The 12,801-nt window shown below is 36.0% G+C and overlaps 1 protein-coding gene across 1 annotated transcript; it reads right to left on the bottom strand.

The window, feature by feature from the left end:
- Positions 1 to 7,261: 7,261 nt before the first annotated feature.
- LOC145674847 (uncharacterized) lies at positions 7,262 to 10,197 on the bottom strand. The gene is made up of 2 exons (XM_081745076.1): positions 9,528 to 10,197; positions 7,262 to 7,485 (listed from the first exon to the last, which is right to left on the bottom strand). Exons 1-2 carry the CDS (start codon positions 9,884 to 9,886, stop codon positions 7,380 to 7,382), a joined length of 465 nt encoding a protein of 154 aa, XP_081601202.1. The 5' UTR covers positions 9,887 to 10,197; the 3' UTR covers positions 7,262 to 7,379.
- Between the last annotated feature and the right edge of the window lie 2,604 nt (positions 10,198 to 12,801).

Below are 12,801 nucleotides of genomic sequence, written 5' to 3'. Positions count from 1 at the left end.
CCAGTAGGAAGACCTAGGCGCAGATGGGAGAAAAATATTAAGATTGATATCACAGAGATTGGAATACAAAGTAGAAACTGGATGCAGTTCGCCGAGGATAGAAGTCAGTGGAGAGCTTTTGTGTACGCGGCATTGAACCTGAGAATTCCATAGGCCATAGGGTTAGGTTAGTTAGTTATGAAGAGCTATATTTCATTCCCACCTACAGAATTTCATGCATCGAATTGTTGGTTGCATGAATTTCAAGACACCTTGTATTATATTCCGAAGACGGAGTTCAAGCTCTTACGACTCTGCTACAAATATAGAATACACAAGCAATTTAAGCAGTGGGAAATGAAAATTGTGGTATAATTACTACAAATGTAAATCAGGAAAATGAACTTAATCCAAGATTACAAATGCGTGTTTTATTAATGTTTAAATGAAGAAGGAAACTATTCCGCTAGTGATTCGCTGCATCATGTAGTAAATGAATGATGAGCCTCCAGCGGACTTCAATGTGGCTGCTGGTGTTTGAGGAATTTCTTTCCAATAGGTTGGACGGGTATGTCGGCAAGTGGATATGGGGGACCGGTCCTCGGACTTGTTCCATTGATTTTTTGGGGGGAACATATTACATGTGTGGAATATAATACTCGTGTCAACGAGTTCAAATAACTTATCCATAACGCCGTGCAAATGTTCGCCGAAACCCAGGTATCAATGAACGGGGCTTACAATCCCTTAGTCGCATTTGTTATGTAGAGATTGATGTCCTTAGTGTACACTGAACACATCTTGTGACGTGCTGATGAACACACTTTTTTTTTTTTAACGTCGATATCTTCTACTGGAACTTACAGTTCCACCATTGCTAAATCCGCCAACAATAATTTCTGTTCACCGCCAAGATTAGTCTCATGAGATTTGAGAGACAGAAACATACAAAGCCCTATGTGCACTACGAGCACACATACTGAATTACAAAGAATTATGATAGGCATTACTATAATACAAAGAATGAGATGATCTAGCTATAGTCAAACCCAAATTATCTAACTTCTCAAAATATATCGCAATTAAAAGAATTAAAATATGTAATTATCTTCCAACGAACCTAACATAGATCGTTGAAAATAGAACTGTAAGGAAATTAAAGGAAAAATATTTTTACTGCTCTTTTCACACAATGAAACAGTGAATGTTATTAGCAAAAAAAAAAAAAAAAAAAGAGACAGAGAGAGATAAGTGAAACTATTTCACTGTGATTGTTCTACCAACATATCCAAACTATTGTGAATAATTTACTTATATTTTTTATTTCATTGTAAATTTGACTTCGTAAAACGATTTTTTTAAACCTTACGTTTGTTCTAATATCTGAAACCCTGCACACTGACATTTTAAACATTATGTATGATTATGTAAGAAATAAGATTGAAGGAATTTCAGCATAAGCATATAGCTATTTAGTTTTGATTTTAGGCATGAAAAAGTAACATGTGTGTCTGATAAGTTTATGATGATGTTCTTGTACCTAAATATAATTGTCTAAGTAATGCGAAATAAAGTCAACTTAAAAACGAACATCGGGAGGCGCGGTGGCTCAATGGTAGATCGTTTACCTCTGGTGCTTGGGGTCCCTGGTTTAATCCGAGCTCGCGCCATGCATTGCTTGTGGTGGACAAACACCGTGCTCGTCGGGTTTCTCGGGTTCTCCCGTTTCCTCCCACTTTCTTTCTTCTATGATTTCATTTCTCAATCATCATTACCACCTCCTTTAGCCAAACCGGCATAACCGTAGGACTTAAAACTGAAAGATTTTCTTTTTTTTCAAAACGAATGCAATGATATATACACATAGTAACGCTTTCTTGTCAAAGCCCAAAATTGCACTCCTACTTATTGTAGTACAGCTTCTATCTTAATAATTTATTTACATTTGAGAAGACTAATTAAATCATTTTCTCAAATACTACTATTCATATGTGTAATAATAGCTTAAGCTTCTGAGTTTGACAAATACATATTACGTTTTCGTTAAACATAGATTTTGTCTCTCATACAATAAGCAAATTTATGGCTAAAATTTTAAAAGCTTGGATACCTTTTCATCATCTAAAATAAAAAATGTTATGTTCGGATAAGCCTCATCGCGATAGCTGAAAAACTGCGAAATTTATCAGGAAAACTGGTCAGTCTGGTTGCCGTAGAGTACGATAAAATAAAAATTGTACTAATTTGTATTATTTTATGATATTGCTGATGGATAAGACAATTCTATTTTAGTAAGGCGGACGTTACGTAGGAAGTTTATTTAATGATGCAGATAATACATTTTGAAAATGGGGAATATGTGTCCATCTGTTTTTCAACAGTGTTTTTAGGTTTGGGCTGTTAAACAGCAAGTACGATAAAAAAAAATAATAATTGCTGAAATTGAGGGAAAGTAAATTTTCAATGTATAGGAACAATTAGCTGTATTATTTGATAAAACATGGCAACTAAGGGAAAATCTGTCAAACGTGCTTGATTGTCAATAGAAATGTGTTTTACTCCATCATGAAGAAGACGAAGTGTTTTGTGAAAGAAGTACCAAAGAAATGTTGCAAATATATGCCACTCGTAAGCCAAGTTTCTAATTTATATAAGGTGCTTTTCCACTATAACCGTCAGCACTTATACCCACGTCACTAACGTGCCTGCTCCCAAGGCCTCACCTTCTCTCTTACCCTTACCTTCTCTCTGTTCCACTTATCAACTAACTCGCTTGGATAGAATTCTTGCTTTACAGCGGCTATCTGAAGTTGTTTTGTGTTTTATAGTAAGCTCTCTTCATATCAATCAGTACACAATTGTGCAACACGTACATTAGCAAATATTTTCTAAAGCAAAGCGAGTGCGTTGCAAATTGAGAGAATATAATAATTCGTGAATGTAAACATATTTCTAACAAACAAGTAAATAAATAAATAAAGTTTGTTACTCTCAAAAATAGTAAATAAATAAATAAAATCCTGGCTGATGAAAACCATTTTTTTATCTACCAAGAAATAAATAAATAAAAGAAAATGTAATTATGCATCTGACTTGTGTATTCTATGACGTTCACCTTCCCTTGATTGAACTATGCCCAAATGCATTGCAAGTTTAACCAGTCTGTGCCCCCCCCCCTCCTACAAAAATGCGCCTGGCAAGCCACAAAACATACGTGCACTCCACTATCATGTGAGAACGCTGAACTCAAACGGGGTAATGTGTGAAAGATCTCTTTGATTCTGCGCAACGACCGAGAAAGAAAAGGAAAAAAAAAATTTTTGAAAAGGTTATGTCTACCTTTGGGTTCCCCTCAAACGCTATCTGTACCGTTTACTTTCAGTTGATTTTTGTACAATTGTTACAGACCGTTGTTACTGAATCTACCCTTGTACTATTCTGTTCAAACGTACCTAGATTCGTTAAACTACTGGGTTTTCTCTGTATTTGGTTGCAATGAAAATTGTAGGTTTCAAATTTTATCTATTTAATTGGTATCTCAAGAAAAAATTAAATAAAATTAAAAAAAAATGTAATGTGTATAGTTATGCTACATTTCTCTTTTTCAGCTACACAGCATGTTCACCTTCTCTATCTGCATTACATTTGTGATATTGAACATTACTATATATTCTTTTACCGCAAAAAAAAAAAAAAAAAAAAAAATCATTTTTACAAATTTCGCTTAAACTCTTATAAATTCAAATTGTTACTACATCGTCCCGATTACTTATTAGAATCATTATGCACCATAGCTTTCAGTTTTATATTTTTATATACTGCAAGGAATTAAACATCCTGCCCCTTCAGGCTTTGTGTGCTATATTAGGGGAGGGTGGGCCACAATGAGACACGGGCCACATTGAGACGTTTGAGTTATCTCTAGTTTGCATGGATGAATTATGTCGCCATCTACAGTGTAAATTGATAAATACAAAACCTACCCACAAGTCCATATTGCAAATGGCTGTACGTTATGGTGTACGCACAACGACGCATGAGTTAGAAATTCCCATCGAAAGTAATTTTTCGTCAAATTATTCAGTACGTCGTTTTGTGGTGATCCTCTAAGAATACAGGCAAGTTAAATTCGAATGTTAAATACATACATCTTTCTTTATAACTCAGTATAATTTTATTAATATAGTGCATGTTCTTCCAGGTGATCGGACTGAATATCTGTTAAGAAACAGATCGGGCCAGAATGAGACAAGCACGTATGGGACACAATGAGACATCCCAAAATACAAAACTATAAAATGAAGCCAAACTGTTGGAAGTTTTCAACATTTTTACTTATAATAAATTCGTAATATTATTATATAGATTTAAATATTTGTTTCTTTGTAGATCCAGGATGTCGAGAGGAAGGAAGAGGAAAACCAACAAAGGATTATTTACGGAAGAATCAATGAGAAAGGCAGTAGAAGCAGTGTTGGTTGGAGTCGATGGTCAGAAATTTTCTCTGCGGCAAGCAGCAAAAAAATACGACATGAAATTTCAAACTCTGCAAAGATATGTTAGAAAGCAGCAGTTAAACCCTAAACATGAGATTCGGATGGTGCCAAAATATAATAGCAGACAAGTGTTCAGTGAAGCAGAAGAAATCTCTTTAGCGAACTACATGATACAGTGCTCAAAAATGTGTTATGGCAAATCCACCAAGGATTTCAGGGAACTAGCTTACGAAATGGCTAAAATAAATAATAAGACGGTTCCAGATTCATGGGAGACTAACAAAAAAGCTGGAATTGATTGGATGCAAGGGTTTTTAAAACGTCATCCCCACTTAAGTATTCGTCAGCCAGAGGGCTGCAGTATCTCGCGTGCTACTTCATTCAATAAGCATAATGTTACTAAGTTCTTTGAAAATTTAGAGAATGCATACGCTCGGTCTGAGAAGTTTTCTGATGGAACTCGCATCTATAATTTAGATGAAACCTCAACTACAACAGCGCAGAAACCTAGAAAGATTTTAGCACCGAAAGGCGTGAAACAAGTGAGCAAGGGTACGAGTGGAGAACGAGGTATCTTGGTTACAACATGCTGTATTATAAGTGCATCGGGAAATACATTGCCACCAGCAATGATCTTTCCTCGAAAAACCTTCAAGCCACAAATGATTCGCGGTGCCCCTCCCGGAACACTGGGGTTAGTTACTAGCTCTGGATGGATGAAAGGTGAAGTGTTTCCTGAAGTGATGAGACATTTCATTAAACACAGTGGCTCTTCAAAGGACAATCCAACCATTCTTATATATGATAATCATGAGAGTCATTTGAGTATTGAGGCGTTGAATGTTGCTAAAGAAAATGGCGTGATTGTAGTCACTTTACCACCACACTGTAGCAATAAACTACAGCCGTTGGATGTGAGTGTGTTTTATTCATTTAAAGCTCATTATAATGCAGCTGTCGACTCGTGGTTGCTGCATCACCCTGGAACGCCAATGACAATTTACGACTTTGCTGCCTGTGTTGGGGTAGCTCACGAACGCTCTATGACACCATCAAACATCAAATCTGGCTTTAAGAAAACGGGAATTTTTCCATTCGATAGTGAAATATTCACTGCTGATGAGTTTCTAACCAGTTATGTGACTGATCGTGATCTTTGTGATAACACAAATGATATAACAGCTCCAGCAATCAGTGAAAGTCCCCCAATGGTAGTTTGTGCTGAAAGTGTTGAAGACTCTTCAGGTCCTAGTGTATTAGGAGCAAGTATAGAAATAGGCATACAAACCAATAGCCCTATTGAAAGTAACACTTCCAAATTTATCAGTCCAGTCATTTTCAAAGGATTCCCTAAAGCTGGTAAAAGGAAACGAGCTGCAACTGGACGCACGAAAGCGTCAAGCATAATTCCAACTGATACGCCTGAGAAACAGAAAATTGAAAAGAAGCTAGAAGAAAGACAATTGCGCAAACGGAAATCATCTGGTGTGTGTAAAGGTTTATTTCCTTGCAACAAGGAAAGAAACGAATATGATTTCATTTCCTCTGATAGCGACGATGAATGTGACTTTAACATTTCATCAAGCAGTGGTGACATAGAATTTCCTTATAAGAGCCCTACATTTCCGCATGTTGATCCTAGTGGCTTTCAAGAGCTTGAACGTGATCCAGAAGTTGATGATTTTTTGTTGGTTGAATTCACGGGACCTAGAAACATTTTTTACATCGCAAAGGTTATCATGTCAAAAGACAATAATAATGATTTACAAGTTAGTTTTTTTAAGAAAGTGCGTAAAATATGAAGGTTACTTTTCGTTTCCTCATGTTCCAGATGTAGCATTAGTTCATCTGTCCGATGTAAAAATGATATTTCCAAATCCGAAACGTTTAGGATCCACAAAGAGATTACAATCTTTTGTGACATTCGAGTACAACTTCTATTTGCTTAACATCCGTTAACTATATAAGCGCATATCGAGCTGTAACAGTTTAAAATTATGTTGTTCGCAAGAGAAACCATAAGTTTCTTTTTTTTATTAGTAAGACCATGTTATTCTTTGTTTTTGTCTTTAATCCTTACTATGTCTCACTGTGGCCCATGGTATGTCTCATTGTGGCCCTATGATGGGCCACAATGAGACAAACGGAGACTATTTTTCGATTTATCGTCACTTCCTTACTGTAACCGATATTTGTTTGGAAATACATGTTTTATGTGCACAATGAACCAAATTCTCATTATAACTTAGATTCTTAATTTTATAGACACTATTAAACAAAATATTACTGATTTACTACTTTTTGTCTCATTCTGGCCCACCCTCCCCTACTTATCTTGACATAAATTATTCATTACAAATTAATCAAGCAGAAATACTCAACTGCTATTGCAATGTTCATTAAATTCGCAAACATCAACATTAGATTCTTACTCTAACTTAACCTAAGCTTAACCTACACACAAATACATACATAAACGAAACACAAAATATCACACTATATCTATATTATCACATATTAAGCATAGGGACGTGCAAGAAAGCGAAATTTTGCCTTGTATGAATCATTACGGTACTACCTAGTTAATTTGGTACACGTTCATATTAAGTAATTTTTGTTATGCAAGCCTAAAGAGATATCAAAATTTCTATGAATTTATTTACCTTCTACATTGGATACGGAAATGAGGGACTATATATGAGATGAACATTTTGATAACCCTCCCTTTTCCAAAGAAAAACTGTTTTGGTTTACATGTGAATGCTCGAAAAGTAGCTCTGTAGGGAACGAGGTTATTACTCACACATCTTGCAAATGGTAGCTATCACTAACATAATTATTTTATTGATCGTCAAACTGTACTATGAAGTAGAATGAATTTGGTTCACTAACCTGGTTTTCTGTTTACACTTTCCAAACAATATACTCACAACCTCGAACACAAACTTGCAGGACCAATTTTCCACCAAAAGGAAGGTCTGGGTTCCATTCTTTCCACCGGACATCGAACCTGGACAATAGGAAAACTGGGCTTCACTTTAACATCTGTTTTTTGCCTATATGGATAGTGCTTTCTTTAGATATTTGGAGATGCGTTTTTTTATAGTTTTTACTTATTCATTTTCTAACCGCGAACAAAACTGTAGTTACAAAAAATAGTCTTCATCAGAAGATACCAATTCATCACAACAGCGTTACTACGCCATGAGGTCCTCAGCACCGAAGCACCAACTTCCTATTTTGTCCTCGTTTCGTTCCTTCACTTGGTCTTTTGTGTTTTTTTATGACCACTTTTAGCATTCACCACTTTGGTTTTCTTTCGAAGCTAGTTTTCCACTTAAAATAATCCAAAATCATTTGTATTTCGCAGAAACTTATTCACAATCACAAAATCCGTACCATCCACTATGGATGCTACTCTTCAAGGCGTCTGTCTCACAAAGAAGACTACGTGGATTGGCTGAAAAATCTCGACAACAATAGGATGAACAAATCGTGATTTAAGATGAAAGATACCGACCAATTAACTTTTTACACATGAAAATTCTTCTTTTACGTCAGATAATGCATATAGAAGAAAGTAATGTTCGATTTAAAGGAATTTTTGAGAATTTATGTTAAGATGGCCGAAAATATAGAAATTAGGAATTACTAAGATTTACGTACAAAATTATAAAACTATAAATTATAAATAGATGACTTCTAATTACAAAATTCGATAGGAAAATGTTCTGAAGACATGAAAAACACTGAAATATGAAGTTATTTTTACGACAAAAAATCATAAAACACAAGAAAATATACAAAATGACATAAAAATCAATATACTACCATTCTACGAACTAACCTAACCTAACCCAGACACCAGTATTTCCTAATGACACGAAATACGACCAAAAATAAAGTTTTGTACTAGGAAATACACATCTAACTACAATATCTAATTTATTTATAAAGGGTGTTCCAAATTTTTCCGTCACATGATACCTGTCATCTTGGGAGGTATCAAGATAACCTAATCAAAATTCGTAGACGTTCAGTTTCACTCTACGGATCCGTAGTATAAGTAGTAATAGTACGAACGAGTTAGATCAGCACGGGTTTGTTGGGTTCTGTTCTCGACATAAAATGAGCAAATGAAAGACTTCCTCAAATGTTTACTTACATTTTGCAATCGGTGAATCCGTATATTAAAATGCACCGGTGCTTAACCAAGCAATTTGGAATACATTATCACTTACTTCTGTTCGTAACCGGAATGTGTAAATAATTCGTGTGTACCAGTGGATAGGGAAGGGGTACACAGGGGCCTCCCCTCCAAAGAGGTCCGACAATGTACTTTGGTAATTTGATGAGATATAGTATACAACAGTTCCTCGTCATTTCCCGATGACTCACGAAGTCCAGTCTTTTACGGATTATTCATTGAGGATCTAGGAACTTGAAAATGTGGTAACAAAGCGACTTTCATTTAATTATCGACTGAAACTTGTACATGACATACCACCATTTCTGTATGTGGTGCAAGAGTTAGAACTATCCTCGAGTACGGTGCACTTTATGTGCGCCTCTGTAGTGCCCTTGTACTTTATATTTCACTGTGTGTGTGGGGGGGGGGGACTTGAACGCATATTGCATGTCTCGTGCTCGTGGATAGTTCTTACTATTGCATTACGTACAAACGTGATGGTATTTCATGTAGAAGTTGTAATAGCACACATAAGAAACGCACATCACGGTGTGCTCATACTGCATATTCCAGTGTGAGTACAACATGATCTGGATTTCTTATGTGTTCTATTACCACTTGTTCATGACATACCACCATTTCTGTACGTGGTGCAAAAGTAAGAACTATCCTCGAGTACGGAACACGATAAGGAACTGTTGTATACTATTACAATTTGATGTTTGTATTTTTTACTATATTTTTATGTTTATACATTTTGTGTTTGTAATTTTTCTATATGTACCTATAAAAGCACTTGCCTCTCCATCCCCCAAAACACACATCCTGGATATGCTACTGGTGTGTACCAAAGAAATAATTACCTTATTGCCTCAATTGAACTCGCATTCTTCGCCCTAGTTTCGTTTGAGTGAGTGGAGTACGTCCCAGATGTCTCTTCAGCCACATCATCTCTTGACGTTTCAAAATTATCATCACATAAAGCGTCTACTTCAATTTTAGTTTCCGACCTCACTACATTAAATTCCTCACCAGAGTAAGACGTCGCAGTTCCAACATTTTCGACATGTTCTTCTTGCAACGACTGAACTATGTACTGCTTATTCTCAATCTTCACTGGATATATGCATCCCTCCATTTCGAGTGGATCCTCTTGAAGAAAACTATTATCAATTTCTTCTTTGAATATATATTCAGACATAACGTATGGTTCACCAGCCATTATTCTTTCACCGCTAGTAGAGAACTGGGACTAAACGTAAATCTTCTATATTACCTCTTCCAAAGAACCAGTTTACTTTGAATAGCACGTACTAAAGAAATTTGGTACAATCAAACAAGCACTTACATGATCAGATCAGATAAATTTCAATGAAATACATTACTTATGTTTCTTTCACTCATACACAGGATTAAACACGCCTAAAACAAAACTTCTCTTAGTCTCTTTACTTTTTTTGATGCTCCAGACACCCGCCGGCTGAGCAACCCAATAGGTATAATGAGGATCTATGTACAAAACTGTTAGGCCGAGCCTCCATTGCTTCCGAATGCGATTGCAAATGCGAATTTCCCAGCATGTGTAAATAGATTGGAGTGCCTCGACTAGTTCCAACCTGCGAATTGCGAAAACCGACGGAAACATGTGAATGCGAACGATCCCAACATGCTGGGATTGTTCGTCCGAATTCCTTAGAATCGAGAGTCGTCTCCAGAGGAATTGAGTGCTACGTGAAAGAAGGAAGTTTGTTTTGCGTGAAAGCAGACTACTTTGCGAGATGAGGAGATAAAAAAACAAACAGAAATAAAGATGGAAATAGATGTTGATGCTTTAATAAATTGTGTTTTTGATAAAGTCCCATTGTGGAACCAAGCTTATCCAGATTACAACAAACGACACCTCGTGAACAAATTATGGGCAGATGCAGAAGGAACTTTGAGTGCAAGATAATGCACATATTCTTCTGCTGTGTCTTTAAAATATAAGGATTTGTTGAGTTGAGTTGATTTTGAGTTTAACATCCCGTTCAGCAGCTAGTTTATATGAGACGTGGACCTACTGATTAACGTGGAATCCTAACTACATGAGCTCGCGCCGGGAATCGAACCCATGCCTCCCACGCCAAAGGCGCGTATGCTAACCACTTAGCTACAGAGGAGCTCAATATGAGGATTTAATTAATACACGAACCGCAATGTTTTATTCAAGTTATATTTCCTTTTTGTTAAACAAATATTGATTTTACGAATAGGCCTATATGTAATTATTGAAAAATATGTTGGAAATAGCAAAAATCAGAAAATGTTTTATCAGATAATGTCCGTTTTTTTTGGGGGGGGGGAGATTAAGAGTGACACATCGTAGTAGTAGTCCCCCGCGTTGGCCCGAATGACTCATCCTCACTCTCTTTTACGACCGGGATTTTTGAACTTCGTTCCCTTTTACGGCTAAGATGAATGCTTTGGTACCTCGATTCTGATTGGCTGAGAGAGGTCACGTGACGTTAGGCCCCGCCCACGCGGGAAACTCAAATTTCCAGGTCACGTGGTATGACGTCATGAGTCACCCTGCGGGGAAATCCCTCACTAATTTGTTCCCTTTTACGGGTAAGATGAGTGTTTATGATTGGTTGACAAATGTCACGTGATTTTAGACCCTGCGATATTTGAAATTCGTTCCCTTTTACGGGTAAGATGAATCCTTTTGGTACCCCAATGCTGATTGGTTGATAGAGGTCACGTGATCTTAAGCCCTGTGACTTTTGAAATTCGTTCCCTTTTTACGAGTAAGATGAGTATTTTGGTACCTCGATTCTGATTTGCCGACAGAGGTCACATGATCTTAGACCCCCACCAGTCCATGAGGGAAATACAGAGCGATATGACGGCGAACCATCCTAGACCTGGATTTTAGAATTTTGTCCCTTTTTTATGGTTATCCTTAAAGTTCCCATGGAGGGTTCAACCTCCTCCTTAAATAACCCTTTTTGGTATCATGATATTGTACTGAAGTTTACATTAAATATTATCGTTCTTTTTGACAGATAAGATGATTCTTACCTTGATGGAGATCATGTCCTTGAATTAGTTGCCTATGTCTCTGGAAGTAACAATGGTGAAAGAGGGGTGTCGCTTGTAGATTTCTTATAACACATTGTTGTGAGTTTAAGCGATTTATTGCTCAGTAAGCGCTTCATTAATGGAAACAGTGTTGCCAGATTTTTCTTACCTAAACTGCTCCGAGTCTTTTCGAAACGGTTCCGCAGAGTACAAGAAATTTTAAACTAAAAAATTTTTCGAACTAAAAAAATTTCAAAACTAAAAAAAAAATTTAAACAAAAATTTTCAAACAAAAAATTTTGAAACAAAAAAGTTTCAAACAAAAAATTTTCGAACCCAAAAAAAATTTTGAAACAAAAAAGTTTCAAACAAAAAATTTTCGAACCCAAAAAAAAATTTCGAACTAAAAAAAATTGAAACAAAATTTTGTCGAACTAAAACATTTTTAAAAACAAAAGTTTCGAACTAAAGATGTAAATCACATCTAAAAATTTTCAAATCAAACTTTTTATCGAACTAAACTTTTAAAATTTTCGAACTAGAAATTTAAACCAAGTTTAAGAAAAAATCCTAAGAAATGTTTTTTTTAGGAATCGATCTCAGGTCTTTCAAACCAAAGATGTGTATGCTAACCGCTTAAATGAATTCGGTTTTAATCGATCTTGGTGGGTTTCGAACCATGGTCCTTGAAAAGGATACACATATACTTTAAGAAAATAAATCTGACAGTGTAACACTTCTCAAATCAAACTTTTTATCGAACTAAACTTTTAAAATTTTCGAACTAGAAATTGAAACAAGTTCTAGAAAAATCCTAATAAATGTTTCTCCAGGAATCGAACTCAGGTCTTTCAAACCAAAGATGTGTATGCTAACCGCTTAGCTATGAATGAATTCGGTTTTTTAATCGTGCTTGGTGGGTTTCGAACCATGGTTCTTGAAAAGGATACACATATACTTTAAGAAAATAAATCTGACAGTGTAACGTGGATTAAAATAAAATGCTGATAGACTTCTTTGTGTGTAGACATAGAAGCACATATGATTGAAAATGCAAACGTCAGCGGATCGCATTAC

This window comes from Thermobia domestica, chromosome 18 (genome assembly GCF_964235325.1).
Source record: "Thermobia domestica chromosome 18, izTheDome1.hap1.1, whole genome shotgun sequence".
NCBI lineage: Eukaryota > Metazoa > Arthropoda > Insecta > Zygentoma > Lepismatidae > Thermobia > Thermobia domestica.
This window is presented reverse-complemented; position numbering and strand designations above follow the sequence as displayed.